Consider the following 23472-nt stretch of genomic DNA (forward strand, 5'->3'; position numbering starts at 1 on the left):
AATGTTGATATGTGCAAAAAAGCCTTTGGTTTTTAAATTTTTAAAAAGTTGCTCTGCTGCTCGTCACAAGGGGCTTTCCTTTGCTTCCCTCTGTCAGGAAATGCAGTGAGGTGTTTCCCTAATATGCGAATAAATAAAATGCATTTCTGCTCCATTGCAGACTCAAAGGCCTGCGAAGTCAAAAGCTAAAGTCACAGTTTATGCCTGATATAACTTGTTGATGTTCATGGAAGATTAACACATTTGTCACCATCACAGCTCACATTACCACATCCTCTCTCACTTCTTCTCTTTTGAAATAGCCAATGCATTGACTCCAGGGTGTGTAGACCTCTGCCCTTGATGTTGCTGCAATAGTTTAAGAGCAGTCTAGGAGCTGTGAGTGTCTAGTAAGCCTGGGTAACCTTTTTTTTGAAATTATTACAATGTTAATTAGTGTTTGTTGCACTGATAAAGACTGAGTCACAAGAGATCTAAATGAACCTGGTAATTAAAGGTAAAAGATAAGACAAAAGCTGAACTTCTTGTTTTTGATATCGAAAAACAGAATGCAGAAGGAGCTATAGGCGTTGGCGTTGCTGTGCATCAATGAAATCGGCATATTTTTTCTTGCTTGGAAGAATTCTTCTGCTTAAACAGTGTAGTGCATGTTTAAGTGTTTATTCCTAAACAGGCATATTCTTTATGCTGGTTACATCATGGTATAAATGTAAAGACACATCTGCAATCATGCACCAAAGCACCCCTTGCCTCTACTCCTCCTATCAACTCTATGTCTGTGTCACCTCCACATCACAATCTGATGATCTGTACTTAGGTGAATACTGCAGACACAAAATAACGGGCGTGTGTAGAGGGGCGATCAGAAGGAGGAAGCAGCCAGCTCTCTGTGGTGTGCAATCGCCTCCTGTTTCTGACAACATGTGTGCACAAACAAATACACACAGTACACACTCACTCACACACACACACACACACACACACACACACACACACACCATGCAAAACTGGACTGTGGTTTCTGGTTTAAGCACACACAAATGCACAGTTCATTTGCATAACCTTAACTTCCACACTAAGTTGGCACACACACACACACACACACACACAGGCACGCACAAGCATACAGACATAACTTTCTCAGACACGGCTGACACATTGTGAACGACTGCTTGCTGGAGATAATGCGTTTCAATGTAAAGGACACACACATCCTTTAATGCCTTATTTTCTCACACAAGAGCACTCAGCGGGCAGTTCCTCCTAGAACCAAAAGGTAAGTTTACTGTAAATCCTCTGCTTTAACTTTAAGGTCATTATTGATGCAGTTTCCACTGTGGTAATGAGAATTCTGTGAGTGATATATTTATTTCTATACTTAATGATATTTAAATACTGTAATTTTTAAAATAAATTTAAATCATTACTTTCAATATTTTAGTTTTATTTAGTTTGTATTTAGTTCTGTTTCCTGTTAAACTGATAATATGTTGTAGCGCCCCGAAGTATGTCAAACTAAATTTATACTTTGGTTCATTTCCTCATCTGGATTATGTATTATATGTGTATTTAAATATGAGCAAAATATCTTAACATTCAAGACTGTAAATACAATGTGGTGTTGTGTCTAAGAGCTTCTCTGGCTTTTCTTTATTTTTGTTAAGTTGAGTCAGCTTTACATATATAGCTCGATATCACAAACCACAAATTTGCCTCTAGGAGCTTCACAGTCTGTAAAGTACATGACATCTCTGTGCGGATAAGAAAAAACTCTCCCCTTTTCTCTCTCTTGTATCTGTCCCTTTCTTTCTCTACGTAAGATGGATTCCACAGTAACCCAAAGCACACTATCCTCGGCCATGAGCTCCATGATGACCTCAAACCCCGTATCCAGTGGCTCAAAACTGTTGGATGATCCTCCAAAGTACCACCCAGCCCTCCTGGCCATCTACTCCGTGGTTCTGCTCAGCGGCACCATCAGCCTGAGCCTGATGATGCACATCATGAAGTCCAGCACGACATCCATCACCTCCATCGCCGTACTCAACCTGATCTTCGCCCACTTCGTCTTCCTTCTCACTGTGCCCTTCAGGATTTACTACTACGCTACTTATCAGTGGAACCTGGGCTTCGGGTGGTGTAAAGTGGTCAGCAGCATGATCCACATCCACATGTACATGTCTTTCGTCTTCTACGTGATCATCCTCATCACGCGCCTGATGTCGTTCTACCACAGAGACGACCGGGTGGCGTCCCTCCAGAAGATGCATGCGCTTGTCGGCAGTGCTGTGCTGTGGCTGGTGGTGCTTATCACAGTCCCGTGCATAATCCATTTTTCCTATGGCAAGGCTCAGGGGCTGAACAATAGCAATACCACACGCTGCTTCCAGTTCGGGAACAACATAAAGTCTTCTGCCAAGGTGGTGAACTACATCATAAGCACACTCATCATAGTGGTGGCCACAGTGCTGACAGCCTTCCAAGCCAATGTCTTGAGGGTTTTATACAGGAAGCACCACGAGGGATGCACCTCTCAGCAGGACTTCGGGGCTCAGCTGAAGAGTTTGTGCTTTGCTCTCATCATGGTGGTCTGCTTCATCCCTTACCACATATTCCGACTGAAGTACTTAGAACAGCTCGAACTGCAGGATGTCAACGAGGTGTTTCTAAGTCTGACCACTTTCAACTGTTTGGACATGCTCACCTTTTTGGGAAGGAGAACTTGCTACATGTGTTACCCTGGAAAGGCTATCTGACAGCTGTTGGTAGCATGTGTGTCGGGGGGTTGCTTTTAATTTGTAACTTCATTTCACTTTGCTGTTCATCATTGCATTATGAGTTTCTAGTAAGAGATTTGCTTCATTACAGGGTCAGTGTGTAGGATTTAGGGGGATGCATTGGCAGAAATTACATATATTATAATGAGTGTGTTTTCGTTACCTTAGAATGAGCTGTTTATATCTACATAGGGAGCGGATCCTTGTCTACGAAGATCACCATGTTGCACCTGTATGTTTCTACAGTAGCCCTGTATGTTTTCACGTTGGTCACTGTGATTAGAGGTAGCACTGGCGATCTGAACCGGTCAGTGGCGAAAAAAAAGCACTTTTAATGCGCAAACTTATACAGGACGCACTTGCCCCCATACCTACCTCACAATTTTAAAACGAGTTGTACCTATGAATCATACATACACATGGGGAAATAGGGCCCAGGTTGAAAAATACCAAAGTTATCCTTCAAGTTTTCGTCTCAAGGTTTACTTAAAATGTTCACTTAAGTATTTATGGTTTTCTCCTTGTCTTGGTCTTATACTTAAGGAATCGTCTTAGACCGTTGCACGAAAGAACTTAGCAACCGAAGCGAGGTTAAAAAAAACTTAAGGTACCTTTGACTCTATCTTAACTGCAACATGACCGAGTTTATGTTGATGATTGAAAATACCTAACACACCCTGAGAATAGTGTTCTGCGACCAGTTGAACCCAACAGATTTTACACTATAGGTGTGACTGAATTTATTTTTCTTGCCGTTTCTTCCTATAATCGTTTTCTGTTTCCTGGTATTTGTGCTTGCTATAATTGCTTTCCCCCAGAACTACATTTATTTCCTCCTCTGACCAATATGGTTTCCTTGTCTTCTGTTCTTCTGCATTTTTTTTCACTACCTAACTATAAGCCAACTTAGTGAGACGATAACAGGCATCACAAGTGTGAGTGCAAGCCAAAAAACAATCTCTTTCGGCGCAATAAGCAAATTAACATTTTTCCTTTACTAAGAAAACCTTTTAAGGGATTCTGTGTAACTGTGTGAGTCCCTCGGCTAAGGAGAAATTAGGCCTTAAGGAGCAAACTGAAAGTGTTTTGTGCAACTGGTCCCTGGATCTTGAGTTATCGAAGAAAAAGGTGAGCGCACATTATCAGGTGCTGGGCTAGCGGCCTTTCTCTAGCATGCCAAACAGCCTAGGAGAAACACTGATTTGTATTGTGAACCTGCTTTATTCAGTGTTCTGACTGGTTTAAATCATCTGTTTTGGAGAGGAAGACACTTATGGATAATTCAGAACAATGAACACTGAAGGAATTCTAATAAGGAGAAGTTTCAGCTGGTTGCAATACATAATCCTCACCACTAGATGCCACTAAATCCCCCTAAACCTTACACACTGATCCTTTAATCCTACCAGTTGTTTCATCTGCATTTTTTTTTTTTTTGTGATGTGACTTATTAAACTGTGTTGTACTTATTTAAATTATTATAATAATGTTTGCCTTTATTTGATAGCTGAAAGTTGTTGAGAAAGTTGTAGTGATAGTTGAGAGAGGTGTGACATGATGTAGTAAAGGCCAATGTAGTGTGTGTCTTAACCTCCTACCAGGCTATCAAGGCACCTTTTAAACTGTGTTTCTATTTATGAAAGAATGTGACATGTCTGGAAACTGTCCTTTACTTTTTCAAAATGAATGAACTCTTGCCATCTGCTGGTCTTTGGATATACTACACAGGCCTCAAGCTTAACATTTGTAATGCTAGATTATGCTAATGGTCTTTACTGTAAGTTTCTTCATGTTTCTTACAAAGTGTGACTTCATATGAAATACGCGAGTGGAAATACAAAGATAAATATATTTTACCATATTTGCTAACACTTAACCCCTGTGTGCATAGCTGGAGTGAAATAAATGTCTAAAATTGTTACTTTTTTACCATTATTTTGTGAAACATTACCTCGACCCTCTTGAATCTTTTACCTCCTGCCCTCGGAGGTGGTGTCAGAGGCCCCGGCTGATATACACACATGCACACAAACACGCACACCTGGTGATCCTTTCCTTTTGGTTTTTATGGCTCTGGGTTACTGTTTAACATCCCCACCCTACTTTGAGTTTGTTTAGTAAATCGATCTAATGACAGGGCTATGGTGGCGCCATCCAATGTGTCGCTCCATGAATTATAGGCCGTTCAGCTCTTCAACCTTCCCTTTTAATGTCGTCGAACCCACCATTTTTCCTGTTCTCGGTGTCACTAATGTCGCACTGAGGGGCTGCTAACTGCCGGAGTACAACGGTACACCTGGATAAATGCACATCCCACACGGAAACAGAAACACAGGTAAGTCAAAGTCCTCCTGTGAAGTACATTGTCACTGAAATACAACATATCCACACCGACTGTGGAAATTGTTAGGTAAGCTGCTTCTTTTGCAGAGGAAGTGAAGTGTACCTTTTCGCAGTTTCTCAGGGAAGTTTGGTAACATGTTCTGCTAAATCACGTGGTTTGTATTTTGGTGGTAATGGTGGCAGTGCTCCCCATTCACACACACTTTAACTGCTTTCATGTGTCCCGTGAGGAAGGCTGGTGTTCTTTTTAACTGTAGAATATATATTTACAGTAAGGGGTTGTAGATTTTGTGTGTGCGTGTGTTTTGTCTGAGATAGTGTTCTCGGCCCTGTGTAGGCAGACAGCATTTTGTGAGAACAGATAAGGTAGACTCACTTTGTCACACATGTTGTGCTGTAAAGATCATGTGATAACCTATTTCACCTGTACAAGGACGTCATCTATAACTGTGTTGCAGCAGGTTTGCTAAGCAGGAAGATGGTAATACAGTTGTGTTTTTCTCCTGTGATGCACTACCAATGTGAAAGTACATAAAAAATAACAGTATATATATGTACATATATTTCCAAAATGTTTAAAATAAATTGTTTGTATAATTCACTATGATTGGATATTGACATTCCCGCCCCCAGACATCTAATTGTATAATATATTGCACTCAAAACAACAGCACTTAAATTAGCACTTGTGAAGGTTGCAATGGTGAAGCTTTGTTACGGTCATGGCAGAGAGCTGTTGATAATATTCTACTGCACTGTGTAGTTTTTTTTACTGTTGTCCAGGTATCAGGAAGTAGTGGTTTACTAGTGTCAGTTGGGCGGCTGAACATCATCTGGGACAATCAAAACCTCTAATCTAAATAGAGGCAACAGTATTATGGCCAGTTCACACAGAGATGGCCTCTTAGCACTGAGTTTTATGGCTTCAAAGAGCTTTTGGTTGCTAGGCGGAAGCAAGGTCCCTCACTGACGTCATGCTTGGTTCTCAGCGGAAGAAGTCACAGCAGCTTTTATTGTTCTAAGTACTTCTATGAATGTGTTAATCATGTGTTTTTACCAATATGCACACATAAAATTCCAACATAAATAGGCTTCTAGGTTGCGGTTTTATCGCCAGGAGATAGGGTGAAGCAGAAGGGGCTTGAGGCACCTATAAAGTCTTACTGTGATGCACGTTTGCACCAAAACATGGCTGACAAAGTTTCCAGTATATAAGTGCAGTGAACAAAGTTAACACAAATAAATCAAGAAGAGTGTGTGCTTTGTCAAGTATTTTAAATGTAGAAAGAACAAGTTCAAAGCCACTCATTATTACTCTAATAAAGATTTGAATTCCTCGGCTTGTTGTCTTTGCACTTCACATTGGAGGGTGAGGCTAAAAGAGCTCGATTCTACCTGTGATATTGTAACCATCCACCAGGGCCATTAGACAGTGCGGTTGTGGTGGGGCCCGGTGGTGGGGTGGTTATGGACAGAGCAGGCCCTGCAACAGTATGGTGGGAGGAGAGCTAACCATTGCGAGTGACTCAGATTGCTACATTTGCTAAATATGCTAATGATATAATTTCGCATGAACTCAAACACGTCTTGTGTTGTAGTTGTTTTGTTGTTTTTGCGATGACTTGATGTTGTGTTGTCTTGCTATTGTTATTGCTGAAGCCGCTGTGTCATGAATATGTTCTATTTCGTAATTGTGTTTTTTTATATGATAATGTCTTTTAGCAGAGAAATTATTCTCTGTTTGCTGCCCAGGGACTAAAGATGAAAATTGCTGGTGCAGCTGTCCCCATGAAATAAAATAAAATAAAATAAAATAAAATTACATTTAAAAAAATAAAAATGAAATGAAATGAAATTAAATAAAAAAAATTATTTTAAATTTTATTTATTTTTAATTTTATTTTTTTAAATTTTATTTTATATTTTAAATTATTCTAAATAAACTATAAAAACTTTAAATAGACCATTAAACAATCAAATTAATAATCTCATATTTTCTTGAGTGTTTTTGTCATATACAGATATGCAGTGCTTGCTATGTATCTTGATGTTGCCCAGTTTCGAGTTGAGAAATGGTCAAACATGAATATCTAGAGGAAGTAAAACTTGTAACAAGGTTTCTGTAGGCGAACCTGCGGAACGATCATTTGACGGATCATGTGACGATACGACATACAGTAGCTAGTCTAGACACCAAATCTGTCAAGACTGACAAGCTGAGCACATCTGCAAACCCAGTGAGCAGTTGTGCCTCTCAAACATTAAAGGGACAGCAAGAAAAAACAGGAGAAGGAGGTGGCAAAGGTCCTTACATTAGATCCCCCCTTTCTTGCAGCAATGCAGCAGTTCAGCTGGTATATGTGTATGTGTATGTGTGTGTGTGTGTGTGTGTGTGCTTCATAGCTAACTGACGTGCACTGGGGCCTGTCATAACTACCTTACACAACTGCTGCCTGCATGTGAGTTTTGCTTGTGGTAAACCCAACTATCTCACACAATAGCCTCTTACAAAACCAAACACTTACATGCAGTATATAGGCTGACAGTGTATCCACTACTTTCTTCTTACATTCAGGTCAGGTTTATACTTCCTAATCCTCGATTAATTCAGATATAGTTTCATATATCTGATGTGATGATAAATTAAATCCGGCACACTCATGCTGCAGCGCACTGTGCCAGCCCTTTTATGTGTTAGGTGATTGGGAACGTGATTGTAAGGAGTCAATTCTTCTTCACTCTCCACAAAGCTGATGAGTCAGGAGGCCTGACCTCACCGCTTAGTTAAAATGTAATCTCTCTATCACGTCTCTCCCCTCTCTGTCTCTCCATCTCTCTCCACTCATGTCACTCCACCCCTTTATTCCATCCCTGTGTATTAACTAAGATGCCTGTTATTACCCTGCGACTGGATACTAATTGCTCTTCCTCTTTATGTCCGGTAAGTAATCTGTGATAATGTGCATTCTCATTTACCGAGCCCACAGAGACAATATATTACCCCCATGTCTGCTCATATACTGTAGGTGCTTGGCTGACTGGCTCGCTCATTACTGATGTAGGGCATCAAATCTCCCATAACACTGCCTCTTATCATTTACAGCCCTCTCTCACACAATGCCCCAAACTGATTACCTTTAAGCCACACAATAAGATTTAGTGCAATGAAACTCTCAATGTAAAATGGGTGGGTTGGGACGTTTTAACTGGTTTATGGTGGTAAATCACAGGGTGTTTACAGCATTCCTGCTCTGAAAGAGAATGCAGCTCACGGATGACTGCTTAAGTTGTGCTTTTGATTTTCACTTACATGTCCCCTGCCTCACTTAGTCATGCATTTCTCAGGAAATTTGATCTGTTTATACAATAAGAGAGCTAAATTAAGTGTGAGAACTATAGAGTTGGTAGTATTTAATACTTTTACACAGCAGATTGGCTCATCAGTCTTAAAGGAAAACACTAAGCGGCGTGTTACCTTGTCTGAAAATTCTCATTCATCTTAAGCAGCAGGACCAATGTAGGTATTTACTGATATTACGTCACAGACAATGAAAGCAAAACTGCAATGAAACCTGTAACAAATCACTGAAACGCATGTAAAAAAAACACCAGCGTGGCCAGTGAGGTTAACGCCATTTGAAAAGTTAATATGACCAGCTGATTAAGAAATACGTAAGATAACGTTTTATGAACTTTTATGAATGAGGGTTGGTGTAAACTGGAGGTGTGTGTTTGTGGAAGAGTAAATGGAAGTTATCAGTGTTTTCCACTTCACTTTGTGTCTTTATAGATTGTATCTGCTGAGGTGGTGGTGCTATTACTCCACTATTGATTAGATTAGGAAGCCTGGGAAGGACACACACACACACACACACACACACACACACTGACACACACGTTCATAAATGTATGTGCCTATAGGAACAAACCCCCACTGTGTGTGTAGATACACTCACACAGAAGCCCATCAACGTGCACCTAAAGTGCAAGTCGTCCCCCAAAATCTGATGAAATCTGCCTTTTAAAAAAATACGCAGAGGGGGAGAGGGGAAATATCTCCTTCGCCATTATCTATTCATCCCTGTGATAAGTGTGAGAGAAGGACAGATAAGTAATGTGCAATAAGGTGAGAAGTCTCAGCCACAGCTCCTCCCCTCTCCTTGTCCCCGGCCCAATCAGATGGGATTATAGATCTTTTATGCCATGCATCTCCCTTGTCATGGCTGTAAGAAATAGATGAAGCAGAGACCAGCAGACAGGGGGAGAGGAGATAGAGTGAACTAAGAAGAGAAGGGAAGCTAAGAGAGAAAAGAAGAAGGTGTGAGGAAGACTGAGCCGAAACAGGAATGAAGTATCCCTCTGCTCCTCAGAGTAAGTCTCTGTTAGACATGGAGGTAGCAAACTATTGTGAAGGCCTGGATCCCTCATACAGCACGCTGGGCTTTGAGAATGCAGATGTGTTCTGTGGAGGAGGTAAGTGCATGTAGCCACCTACACACACACACACACACACACACACATAAACCCATGTATAAGCAAATAAGACATACACTAATTGACGCACTAAACGTGTTTTCAGCGTAGGGCATGACAGTGGACAGATATTGTAGCACACTCCATCTTTATAAGCTCACAAATACACACACCAACAAGCATCTCACTCACACATATCCCACAATAAAGTAGGCTCCTGCAAAATGCCTTAAAATGGACAGAGAAATTAGAAGAGCTGTGTCCTGTTTAGCATGATGCATCCTTAAGGAGGGTTTGGGATGGGGTGTCTACAGTACAAGAGAGATGGGTAAAGAGGTAGACTAGAACTACTGTTAGCTTGTACAATTAGAACTTTAATGATGAAGTGAGAGACGCTGAAGGCAAATGAGCTGCTATTTGACTAAAGGGAAATCAGTAAGCACCTGTTTTTATATAACAAGCTAAATTAAGCAGTGGGGAAAGTCATGACATTTCGGTGTTGGCCAACAGAGCGTGTATCCAGTTAATTCCCTCCTTATTTGCCTGTTATGTATATAGATATGTAAGAGGATAGCTGTGGAGGAAAGAGAAAGGCTAGGTAGAGGTTGTCATAAAGGTGTTTCACTGGCACGCTGATGTCTCCTCAGTGTGTGAACAGAAAGTTAGTTGAACATTGACTCATCTTGCCTAGAGAGATGTGTGTGTGTGTGTGTGTGTGTGTGTGTGTGTGTGTGTGTGTGTGTGTGTGGTGGTGATGGTGGTGGTGGTGGGTGGGGGGTGGGGGGGGTGGGGGGGGGGGTATCGTCAGTTTTCCCCTACATATGCTATGATTGTGTTCTATTTGGTAGCCTTTGAACGGATGCTAAATATGCACACAGTGATGATGATTATGGTTTTGATTATGGCGAGAATGCTGCTACTGCTGATAATAATAATGATGGTGATGCTGATGATGAGGAGGAGATGGTAGTGAAAATAAAAAAAAACACACACACAATGATGTTTAAAATGCATGCCGATTGAAGTGGCAGTCCTACTGAGCTATTTTTGAATGTTTACTGCAACACACTGACGCTGTTTGTCAGTGTGTTTGTCTCCATACCGATGTATGCAAGCTTCAGTCTTTGTACTGTGTGCATTTACCTGTGTGAGTGCTCCTCTGTGTTTCAGACAGCATGCCGACAGAGCCGAGCCTGCAAGTCGGTGCAGACGGGGTCAGCAGTAACTGTGCCATCTGCGGAGACAAAGCCACCGGGAAACACTACGGAGCCTCCAGCTGTGACGGCTGCAAGGGCTTCTTCAGACGCTCCATACGCAAGAGTCATGTCTACACCTGCAGGTACAGATGGCAAAATACATACTTTATGAGCACACATACATACATAGAAAAAAAATCATGCCACGTTTACATTATTGATACTGTAACAGTTTTAACATGCATACGCGTGAATGTAAACATGCTCTTGTACATGTGTATGGTCATGTGCAGATCTACTTTATGTTACAGTACACTGTGTCATCATGTCTTGTTCTGTAGGGCTACTTACGTCATTGTATACTCATTGCAGGTTCAGCAGACAGTGCATTGTGGATAAAGATAAGAGGAACCAGTGTCGGTTCTGCAGACTTAACAAATGCTTCAGGGCTGGCATGAAGAAAGAAGGTAGGGGAACTTCCTGTCTGCTTCCTGGACCATGTTTTGTTTTCGTCCCATCTGGAAACTGCTCAAAGTTCACATGTAGCAATACAAAATAGAAAGTCAAACTAATGTGAATACTATGTTAGTTTATGTACAAATACCATGACTTTGGTCCACTGAGGCAAACGTACAGTCCTCAGACTAGTGGTGCTTAAGGAGAGGCTGTCTTCAGAGGATCTGAAAGCTGCTTCAAGATGGTCTCAGCTATAAAATAGGTGATTACTTAGTGTGTCTGTGTATGTGTGTGTGTATTTATGAGGGGTATAACCTTGGCACAGGGTTTTATGGCACCTAATCATGTGTTATTCAAACATGTTGTTCTGGATTGCAACTGGTTAACGTTTGACTCCTCTTGCTGATGCCAGCCTGCATGGCTATTTTCCTAAATATTAACTGCCCTAGCGGCTGCCGTCACCATTGTGTTTAAGACTTTTCCTACCCAAAACTCAACACTGATGAATACCAACTCAAGCAAATTCTTGCAAACATTAAACCAGGAGAGAGACTTGATGTATTCCACTTTGAAAGTTAGATGATTTGAACAATAAGGAACTACAGGAAGTGTCTTGTTGTTCTTTCTCTTTCACACACTCAGTAACTTTAACTGTTACTTTTTAGCCGTACAGAACGAGAGAGATCGGATCAGCTCCCGAAGAAATATCCCTGACACCCAAGACTTGCCACCCATAACTATTTTGGCCCAAGCTGAATCCCTGTCCCAACAGGTGACATACATTTTTATTATATTTTCTTTCACGCAGCATTTCATGTGCATGATTAAATTACTTGCACAAGATTGTGACCCCAAGAAACCATTTCCTGTCTCCCCCCAGATCACCGCTCCAGTTGGAATACCAGACATATCGGAGCAGAAGTCCGCCACTGTCGGAGATGTGTGTGACTCTATGAGACAGCAGTTATTGGTGTTGGTGGAATGGGCCAAGTACATTCCTGCATTTGGAGAACTGCCACTGGACGACCAGGTAACACGGCTGTGACGCATGGCGGCTCAACTTTGAATAGAAATAAGTCATCCTTGTGCACATTTTAATCCCATGTCCTAAATTTAAACTAATACCTCAGACTTCAGTACTTCAGTTTAATAACATGAGTGTGCTCACTGCTCTTACAAATGGCTTATTCTATCAATGCACTTTCAGTTGGGATGAAAAGAAAGATTCTTTTTAATCAGCCAAATGCATTGTGAGATGAAAGAATATTAAAAGCAATAATTAAGTGGAGTGTTACAGAGAGACTACTAAATATAGTGTACTGGACCGCAGTACAAACATGGCTCCTTTGTGATGTATGTAAGGGCAAGTGGGGAGGCACTGTCGCATTGTTTGTGCTCTTTGTTTAACTGTGTGTGTGTGTGTGTGTGTGTGTGTGTGTGTGTGTTTGTTTTCAGGTGAGTTTGCTCAGGGCTCATGCAGGTGAACACCTTTTGCTCGGGGTCGCCAAAAGGTCAATGCCATTCAAGGACTTCCTGCTCTTAGGTATGAACTCACCAGTAGAACAGCATGTCATTCATACATGGGAGTAATCAGGTGGTTCTGCACTTAGGTGTGACAACTGATGAGTTTCGTAACACTTTACAATACAGTATACACAATAATGTGAGTAGAAACTAAGGAAATCTGGCCCAACCTGATAATTAACGAGTCGTTCGTGAGCAGCGCAGCGAGCAGTGAGCAGCATTCACTCTGAGGCGGACCATAAAGAAGATCTTAATGGTTGTAACGGTCAGATAATCATGAAGTAATGAGGGACTACTTAGCAACTACTCAGTATGATGCACCACTTTACTTTGGAGGGGGCAAAGAAAGTGTAAGTAATGATTAAATTATTGGTAATTAATGAGTTGTTGCTAGTTTGAAGGGCTACTCATGATGAAAGTGGGCGTTCTTGAACTAATCATTACTGTAGTATCCTAGAAACCCACTGTTATGTTAATACCCCTTGATCCAAATTTATTAAGGAACATCTCGTCAATTATCAGGTCATTCCTCACCCCTGCCTTACTAACTAATAACATTTCATGTACTGTATTGTAAAGTGTCACCGATCCAATGCTATGTTAGCTGACAATGATTAACTAAAGGTTTCTATTTCATTGTGACTTCAAAAGTGTCTCTTGTAAACAGCATTACTCATTACCTAGACATGCACCTACATCATACTGTAGGCAGGTCTGTCCACAATACACTAAATCAGCCTTGACTGAAACCCTTAAATAGACTTGACAAAAGTCTGATCCAACTTTTCTTTCTCTCAAGGCGTAACATATTCTCCTCGCCCTTCCACTCCAGCGCTCCACACCATACACCACCTACATACCTTACCCTCCCCCTCAACTCCGTTCAACACTGGCACTAACTGATGCTCGCTGTGTCTGCAGGTAACGGCTGTGTGATCCACAGGAACAGTCCTGAGCAGGAGATATATAAGGTAGCCAACCGAGTGCTGGATGAGCTGGTCCAGCCCTTCCAGGATATTCAAATAGACGAAAACGAATATGCAGCACTCAAGGCAATCGTCTTCTTTGACCCAGGTAAAAAAAAGTAACTTATAGTACTTTCAGCCATCAGGGGATTTGTCAAGTTCAGCTGATAACAAATGCTACAAACAAGTTCACTCTTCCTGCATGAGAGGTTACCCAGTTTTTGCAGCTTGCTCTTGCCTCTCCATTCAGGAACTATAATCTGTATATGTAATTTCTGACACTGATTGGGCAAGATTAGGAATTTCCATTGGTAATAACCTTGGCACAGGGGTTGGTATTATGTAATGACCCATCAAGATGGACAATAAAAGCTTAATAAATGACACAAATGTCTTGTTTCCAGTCAAGTAATGCACTCATTTTAAAGATAAAAGGCCAGACAAACAAGGAACAAGAAATATAAAGAAAATTCACAATAATAAATTGTAGAAATGGCAAACTAATTTTTTTTTTAATAATACCTTGTCCGATACCCATTGCCATTTCTGCCCAGATCCCCCTATTCCCAGCCAATCCCATCCATCTGGTTACATTTCCCCTGAAAGTTAGACCCCCAATCCCTCCATCGTTTTTTTTTTTTAAACGTCTCCTTGGTCTCGTGTGACCACAATTCCTGCCCCCGTCTTCTGTTACCTGTCCTCCCCCTTCACTAAATCCCCTCATATTACCTTCATGCCCCAGTCTGACCATAATCATTCCATCAATTCCACTCATATCCTCAATTCCATGCCTGATCTTTCTGTTTTCCTCACCCTCCTGTCCTTCAATCCCATCCTCCACCCCTCCCCCCGTTAATCCACCCCCCACTTCCACGCTTTGCCTCCCGATCTGCAGATGCAAAGTCTTTGCGGGACCCGTCGAAGATCAAGGCCATTCGACTACAGGTAGGTCAAACGTTTGACTCTTGTAGCTTATTGCAGAGCTGCAGATCTGATCTAGTATGTTCTGTTGTAATTTCCAATTAACAGTGTTAAGGATGAGCATCTTAAGCTTGATTTTTAAACTGCCTGTGTTATACTTTAAGTTTTTAACACATTTGTAATACTATCTCCAGAGGAAGGACAAGGGCAGTTTGCTTACACTGACTTTGCCTTGTTTGTGCAGGTCCAGATGAGTCTGGAAGACTACATTAATGACCGTCAGTATGACTCCAGGGGTCGTTTCGGAGAGCTCCTACTCCTGCTGCCCACCCTGCAGAGCATCACCTGGCAGATGATCGAACAGCTCCAGTTCATTAAGCTCTGTGGCCTGGCCAAGATAGACAACCTGCTGCATGAGATGCTGCTGGGAGGTGAGACTGGGCCCCGTGTCTGTGCTTGTAAACCTACAGAAAGAAAAATAGGGTGACCTTCAGCAAGACCACCGCACGCTCCAGAGGAGCTATGCAGTGATAAATGTGTGGAACTGGACAAGCATGAAGCAATGTGAAAAACAAAAAAAAGTATACATACTCGACAAAGTTTTCCTCGATAAACAAAAAGTCAGGGATTTTGCTGAGAGACGGTATAACTTTGTATAATCCACATTAGGCAAAGCCAAAATAGACAACTTGCTACATGAGATGCTGCTGGGTGACATCTGCAAACACATCTAAATGTGTATGAATAAGGAAGTCTGTAGTTAAAGGCAGAATGCATCAAACATATTCTAAGCAGGGCCGTGACAGACAAGCTCAAGCACAAGATGAGGCATGGAAATAAAATACTAAGTCATCTCCAAAAATGTCTCCACTTTTTCTCCATACACGCTAAAAACAACCCCAGAATATGACAACCAGACTTAGAAGACAGTGTACGGAAAGAGTAGTGTGTGTTTTATTTTTCAGCATCCTGTAAGAATGTGGAACTAACATAACAAAAAAAAAATTCTATTGAAATATGGTTGAGATATTATATTTAGTAATGTGAATGTACAACTGATACACACACGAATACAGTGAGAAACCCAAAAACAAACCAACTAAACCAAACAATTAAGAAAATGAATTGACATCCTTTTACATTTTATTAAAATTCAGCAAATAGGAGTTATTTTAGCATGCCACAGAGCTGCTTACATAAATTTGTCAGCTTTTAAACCAGGCCTGACGCAATTACTGTATGCCGATACACTTTTGAAGGCACAGTCTGAAATATACTCTGCATAAATTTGTAAAATTCGCTCACTCAATTAATTAAAAGTTCCAAAACACAGATTTATACCAGCGCTGTTGGGAAAAACTATTCTTCTTTTTAATCTGATAAGGGCTTGTTAGGTGAAAAGCCATGTGCAAGAGGATATCTGGGTTTTGAAGCGATTCATTAAAGGCATACTTTGTAGATTTTTAACCAGCCTTGTATCATTACAATGTGAGTAGTATGTGTAAATGAACTGTGGTAAACTTCCATCCATCTTACCAACACCCGATCTCCCTGCTCGTCTCCCAGCTAAAATCGTTTGGCTTCATCCAGTGGATTTTTGCTGGCTGCGGACTGTTCTTTGAACTACACATGGATTTTCGTATACCTGCCACCACGGACACAAAGAGTATAGAAGTGCTTTGAGAGTGAGACCCACTCCTATCTGTCTCTTTCAAACAAAACTTCGATCACATGATACAATCAGGCAGTGCAGATCAATTATAAACTAAAATGTGGTCAATGCATTGCCAATTTCTCATCCAAAATGTTGCCTGTTTCTCACCTAAAAAATATTTAAAACATATTAAGCATACCATTTAACTGTAATTGGACATCTTTGTTGTCAGCCGTCAGCCATATTAGTTCCTGTTCCCTTCTTGGTAGGACTGGTCCTTCCAATTCGGGTCCTATAGCGATAAGGCAAGACTTTGGTGAACACACATTCGAACAGGCTAGCAAGAGCCCAGGTGTGCATGCACAATGAGTTATGGGTACTTTGTGTCCACTGAGGATACACACATACATAGCTGAAAATTCTCAGAGGGGCGGACTCAATCCTGGATAGAATTCAAACGGTTCTTGACATTGCAACAGTCCTTCGGTAGGATTCAATGAGGTAGCCTCCTTGAAATTCAGCTGTTCAAGGATCTTCCTTGACTTTGAGTCAAGAATGAGTCCTAAAACCTGAAAATGAGTTAGCTTTTTTGCTCTCCCAGTTCCCTCGTCTCAAAGTCAATAGCTTTCTTGAATGGTTTTTTGGTGAGATGCCTGAAATAAAAGTCTGAAAGAGACTTTCACATTTTGTTCTATGACATTAAATACATCTGTGAATATCCCATTCGTGCATGCTAAAGGTTCTATGTGTCTTAAAAAAGACGGTTGCTAATAAATGGCTAAATGAGACTAACAGACCGAGCAACCCAGGGATGACGTTTTTCTGTTGACTTGCGCAAAAGTTAGCATCACACTGGTTCCCTCGTCAAAAAGCCTACGAGATTTTTCCATTGGATTTTGGATTAATGCAGAAAATAAGCTCTGTGGCAAAGAAACATTCATTCTACTTACACATTTTGTTCAGCACGATAATCTTCACAAATGAACATCCCTAGCACAACAAGGCGTTAAAGCTGAGTTAAGTGTGATGGCATTCTATAGTCTCATTCAGTCACTTGTTAGTAATTGCCTTTTTGAAGACAAATAAAAATGAGTGGGTTATTTACTGACATATTTTACGTTGTGTGAATCACAGACCTTATTTCAGGCATCTAACCAAAAACCCATTGACTGAGACGAGGGAACCATTAGTGCTAGAATGCTAACTCATTTCCGGGTTTTTGGACTCATTCCTGGGGCACCCTTTTGTGTTTGAAGCCTACAGGACACACCCCCTACAAACTGCGCTCACCAATTGTACAAGACAAACCTGTGACGTGGCGGCTGCTTGAACCCTTGTAACACCTCAGCTAGCTAAACCTCAGCTAGCTAAATCCTAACTTAAGCATTTTCCGCAGGGCCTCTGCTTCCAAACTAAGGAGCAAATGGGGCTAATCATGGGCTGACGGTGGGCGAGTCATGTAGGTGGTGGGCAGGACATGTAGCTGCTTCATCTACAGTCATACCTTCTCATAGAAAACTAGCCAATCTCTTATTACGTCACCCACCAGCAGAGTGTTTTTCGGTCCAGTGCAACACAGTGAATTCTGGCAGTTGTAGGTTTTCTGCTTCTTGAGTGAAAGCAAATCTAATAGCTCTTTTCTTCGGTTTTCTCTGGTCACATAGCACCAATTTGCGTCTTTCTGCTGCATAGACAGCCCTGTTTTATGAACAGGCTATCCTTCCACAAGAGAAATACTTTTTTTTTTTTTTTTTTTTTTTTTAAATGTTTGAGCCCCTAAATGTCACCTGATAAAAAAAAATGTCTAAATAAGATGCAGAAAAATATCTGCTGTAACTACATAATACAAAAAACTGTGTTATGTGTTCAGGTTTTACATCAGAGCAGACACACCTGCACCACCCAGCACACACCCAGCTGGCCCAGGACCCTTTGACAGGACACACGCTCGTCATCAGCACCATGCCTGTCACTCATACTGCACAGATAGGTAAGAGCTGCACACACAAACTGCTTTCTCTCAGACAAGCACAAGCCCTCTGACACACACACACACACACACACACACACACGCCCACACAAAATATCAAAGTAATGTTGATGTTCAATTTTATTGCTTCAAATGAAATGTCAGAAAAGTGTGTGCCAGATGTGTTTCTATTAACTTACTTGAAATGAATAAATAGGCGTCCTGAATGTAGGAAAAAAAAAATCCATAAAAATGTAACATTCACAAGAATTGATGAGTATTGGCCTATTGTATGCTTTCATTTAAAAAAAAAAAAATGCTTTTGGCAGTATTACACCTCCTAATGGCCACAAAAGATTGATGGAAACTGTATCTATAAAGCAGCAGCTATGTGTAATATTTCCCATGGGCCACAGTCGATGCATTTTACAGACTTTACATGTACAATATTACCCTTTTTCCCTACACAAAAACATTTTAATTTGCAAAACGTAGCATATCTCTGTGTCCCTGCCTCTCTCCCTGCAGCCTCTCCAGACACTCCCATCCCATCGCCCCCTCAGGGTCCTGCCCCGGAGAAGTACAAACACTTTCCCCAGCCTCTTTGTCCTCCAGCCAGCCCCACGCCCTCCACACAGGCCGATCTCTGACTTCTCCCTGCACTCTGTCAAACAAGCTGACATGGGCACAGTTTCCCCGTCTTCTATTCACCGTCCAAGTCATGCAAAGATTATGAAAGCAATCCCTGTTCAGTGTCTGTGGTTAAACTTTACCCTGCCTCTACCCCCCGTGACTCCTGGTGGTGTTGCAACAATAACTAATTAAAGCTGCAGTGTGCAGCATTTTCAAACTTCAATATGTCACTTTGAAATCCAGTGAACTAATGAAACACCAAACTAGGGTTTAACAAAACATGCTGTGCATTTCTGTGGTCGCCTAAAACCAATACACTGTTTTTCAACACAGTATCTGAGTTTCACAACACTTTAATGTCAGTAAGGCTCATAGGCATCATGGGAATTGTAAAATTAGATATTAGTCTGTTAAAAAAGTTAAAGCCATTTTTAACATTTGCGTTGTTTGAAGTTTTTTTTATTGACTAATGTCTTGCTTGATTGGGCACATGTGCAGAACATCCCCTTCATCTTCATGTTTCTTTATGTGCATATCAATCCAGTCATAATAATGTGTAAATGCACAAAATACTATTTAATCATAAACTGTTTGTATGAACAGTATGCATCAGTGGGACCTATTACACCTGTAAACTGGTCTAAGATCAGCTGTTGTGTTCTAAAGATCTTCAGAAATGTTGCTGCTGATTGTCAGAACTTAGATTTTCTACATTAAATTACATTATGCAGTGTACACAGGAAGTAACTACTTCAGCAGCTGGATTTGTGCGGGAAAAAAAAGAGATTAAATGGTTTATATTTAATACCTGACCATGAATACATCTCACATACACAATGACTTGTATATATTCTTAATATACATGTATAAAGCAGCTTAAAAATAAAATAATGGGGCACACACGTTTGTGTCCAAGATCAACATGACAATAATAACTTCATTTGTAAAATAGTTTCTAAACACTTCATGTTAAATGCAAAAAAGAATGTGGATGAACTGTAATGTTTTAATATCTTACTGTATATAGCCAGTGGATGATAGGAAATATTTAGATCGTCAAAGTGTCTTGCTGTATTTAATTTCCAAAATCAGTTGTGTATTTTGATTTGTGTTGATAATGTATACATTTCTAAATCTGTGCAGTATATTGATTAAAATGCAATTTTGAGTCTTTGAAATGAGTTGACTGAATGTGTATTAACTGAAAATGCATGACACATACACAGTAAGTATGATATGGTGCAGTAGCGCCCTCTTGCTGTCAAGAGAGGAACTACAACAGTGTATCAAATGTAAATGGACTATTGTTCTTATTGTAAGTGTTGTATGCATCTGTGTACCTCACTGTATGAAATGAGTATGCATTCATTCATTTATTTTCCTTTCTTTAAATATAAAAATGTAAAGTATCAAATGGGAAAAGTGGAATTTATTTCCAATTGGACATTGAACTGTTGCTGCAGCCATAAGAAACCATTTCAATGGATATTGCCAAACCAAAAAACAAAACAAAAGAAAAAACAGGAAATTGGCATTTTTTCATATTTGATCCTGAAAGGAAAACTACATAGACCGACAAATGATGATAAATTGACAGGACGTATTTCAATATGGTCTCTCCACATGCAAGAATACTGAGTGTGGTTTGTCCATTACTTCCGTCATGGAAGTCATCATGCTCCCCCGCAGTTCCATTGGTTAGGGGTATGCAGTGTGTATCCAAAGCTTTATTGGCAAGCTATTGAGACCACACTGCTGGATGATGCTGCTCATCTAAAATCAAACTAGTTTCCCCCACCGTCCATCTGAGAAAACATACTTTGAGACGAACCCTAAAGCCAAACTAGATTGTAAAACGACAATATAAGCTGAAACTGAGCTGTACTGGGGCCAAACTGTACTTTTAAATCTGTTATTTTGTTTACGTCCGTCCACGCCCAATCATTGTCTTGGGGTTTGTGTGTGTGCTTGTGTGAGCGTTTATGTGCAGTGGATGAGACCGGGGGATAAAGCTGAGAGCTCTTATTCTCTGTATATTGTTGTGTGACTCAGAGAAAACACTCAGGTTATTTATGGTAGAGGAGATGATGCTGTCTAGAATCAACATGGCCAAATCCTCCTATCAACTTCATAATGGACAAGCTACCTGGCGTAGGTCAAAACAACACAGCCAACAATGGGAGGATGTGTGTATGCATATATACTGTATGTGTGTGTGCTCCTACCTGCAATTTATTTATAATCTGCACGGGTGCATGTGTGTACACTTCTGTGTATGTGTTTTTGGAAGTGTGTGTACGCAGGGAGCTTTAATCAAAGGCCTATAGTAAGGAGATGTGGGGGCCCTGCCTCTCTCCTCTCCCTCAGATAAAACTGGGTGTTAGCATGCCAGTCACATATCTCATCTGAGACGCACCGCTCTCCTCCCCACACCTCACCGCTGCCCACACTGACAGCACGCTATTACACACCAGTATGACGCTTGCTTCACCTGAGGAGGGCGACGAGGGGGAGAAATAGAGGGGACGAAGAGATATAGGGATGGAGGGGCAAAGGATGGACAGGAATATGAAATATTTTTGTCTTGTATTATCACACAGTTGCATCTACGTTTCACTTGCTAACTTAGGCTCTAATTTTGAAAGCACTCTAATTTTCTGCTTGGGCCAGGTGTCAGTTATGTGTATCATCTACTTTCTCATATTTTTGTTTTGAATAAGTAATATAAAACCTAAAAACTTAAACATATCAGAGAGGTCCTTATTTTTTTTCTAGTTTACTCCAGACTCACCTGCTAAAATATGCATTCTCCTGCTGAAGTAATTGTACTAAAATCACCGAGTTATTCAACTTCCGGTTTGCATATTTGTTGCTTTTTAATGTACCCCAGGTTTTAACACATCTGGGGAAAACTGCATTCTCCTACTCTGCACCTTGGACATGGAACAATCTTCAACAAGATCTGAAATTAGAAACACTTTTTCTATCCATTGATGAATTTAAGGGCATCATACAGAATGTGGTGACAGAGACATGTGCTTGTTTTGTTTCTTAAGAGGCCACTATGTTTGAATGGTTGCATTTTAAATCTGTTCTGATTGGCTGCTACCTCGGCCAGGTCTCTCTTATAAAAGAGTTTTCAATCTCAGTGGGACTTCCTGGTTAAATGAATGCATAGGAATTAAATATATTTATATAATCATTATAAAAACTGTTAAAATTTGCAAAAAAATCAAACCTGTTGTTTCCCCTTTTCTGGTCATCTGTCCATCAGATAACTGATTTGTCCGTCCATCCACTCATCCCTCCACTAGATGGCAGTACAGGTCTGTGGTTTCACAATGATCAAATTGCCCTCTAATGGCTGTTATCAATGTGCTTTGCCCTTCCTCTGTCATTCCAAGTCAAAATATCAAAAAATGATGGAAAAAATAAATGTAATTTAAAAATTTTTTAAGCATATTTTAGCATTTTTAATGAGCATCCCGTTCTTGATTACAGCATTTAAGATGGCACAGTGTATATATCAATTTACTTCAAATATTTTCAACTAAAGTGAAAAACATACTGACATGTTTCATGTTTTTTGAGTTTTATAATAACTATATTTGTATCAGCAGTTTAACACATTTGTTAACATTAAGATTATTTAAACAACAAAGAGGATTTTTTTTTTTAAAATTTACTTCCACATGCATACTGTCTCTATTCTGTGTAAATAAATGTATGTCTCAAAAACAGGCATAACAGATTACAAAGTCACACATGTATGCTCTGCACCATACAGGGGGAATATTGGCACGGTCTGAAATGAATGGCATGTGTCAGCGATCCCAGATTAGAGCCGGAGATTGCGAGCTATCATTCCTCACCAGTGCATTTACCCATAATTCCCCTCTGTCTCCAACATATCCGATGATTCCTCCTCTAGGAGACAAGGTGAGGCTGTACGAATCTCTGCCTCCAACTCTGGAATGAATTTAAAACCTCTCCTGAGTGATTTTCTGCGTCTCCGTCCTGCGACTGTGCATGTGTGTGTGTGTGTGTGTGTGTGTGTGTGTGTGTGTGTGTGTGTTGCATGCGTGTGTGGTTTCTGATTATACCACAGCATGGGTGAAGGGAAGGAAAATACAGTGACAGCTTCATTTCCAAATCTGAGTTCACATAAATGAGGGATTAAAGCAAGCAAGAGGGTTAAGGCACACCTCGGCCTTCAATGACAGCTTTCCCTCCTTAAAATCACTCTCTTCCTCTCTCGTTTTGTCTGTCTCTGTCTCACCTCTCTGTCCGTCTCCATCTTCATTTCTGCCTCCCTTTTTCCATCCTCTTTTATTCTCTCATTCCCTGTTTAGGTTGTCCGTTTTGTCTTGTCACTGCTCATTTGGCCTGCAGAGATAATACACACACAAATGAAAACGTGAAAAAAAAAATGCATACTGTACCGTTGACTGCACACACACAAACACACAGGGTGATTTACAGGATTGCAGGGAACTGGGGTGTGCTCTACATCATGATGATGGGAACCAGGTTAAGGCAATGAAATTAGGGGTTAGGGCCA

General features: G+C 40.7%; 2 protein-coding genes across 3 annotated transcripts; both read left to right on the top strand.

Annotated features, from left to right (window-relative positions):
* Positions 1-1077: 1077 nt before the first annotated feature.
* Positions 1078-4690, top strand: LOC125882155 (probable G-protein coupled receptor 141). The gene is made up of 2 exons (XM_049565856.1): positions 1078-1276; positions 1821-4690. Exon 2 carries the CDS (start codon positions 1821-1823, stop codon positions 2754-2756), a length of 936 nt encoding a protein of 311 aa, XP_049421813.1. The 5' UTR covers positions 1078-1276; the 3' UTR covers positions 2757-4690.
* A 180-nt stretch (positions 4691-4870) lies between these two features.
* On the top strand, positions 4871-20089 carry hnf4g (hepatocyte nuclear factor 4, gamma). 2 transcript variants are annotated; one of them, XM_049565400.1, is made up of 11 exons: positions 4871-5112; positions 10764-10932; positions 11162-11256; positions 11911-12017; positions 12126-12275; positions 12701-12788; positions 13691-13843; positions 14630-14679; positions 14900-15086; positions 18180-18299; positions 18807-20089. In XM_049565400.1, the coding sequence occupies exons 1-11, from the start codon at positions 5082-5084 to the stop codon at positions 18926-18928; spliced, it is 1272 nt and encodes a 423-aa protein (XP_049421357.1). In that variant the 5' UTR covers positions 4871-5081; the 3' UTR covers positions 18929-20089. The 2 variants fall into 2 exon arrangements, with proteins under 2 accessions (XP_049421357.1, XP_049421356.1); XM_049565399.1 differs by lacking the exon at positions 4871-5112 and adding an exon at positions 9031-9593.
* Positions 20090-23472: the final 3383 nt, after the last annotated feature.

This window comes from Epinephelus fuscoguttatus, linkage group LG21, assembly GCF_011397635.1.
Source record: "Epinephelus fuscoguttatus linkage group LG21, E.fuscoguttatus.final_Chr_v1".
Classification (NCBI taxonomy): domain Eukaryota; kingdom Metazoa; phylum Chordata; class Actinopteri; order Perciformes; family Serranidae; genus Epinephelus; species Epinephelus fuscoguttatus.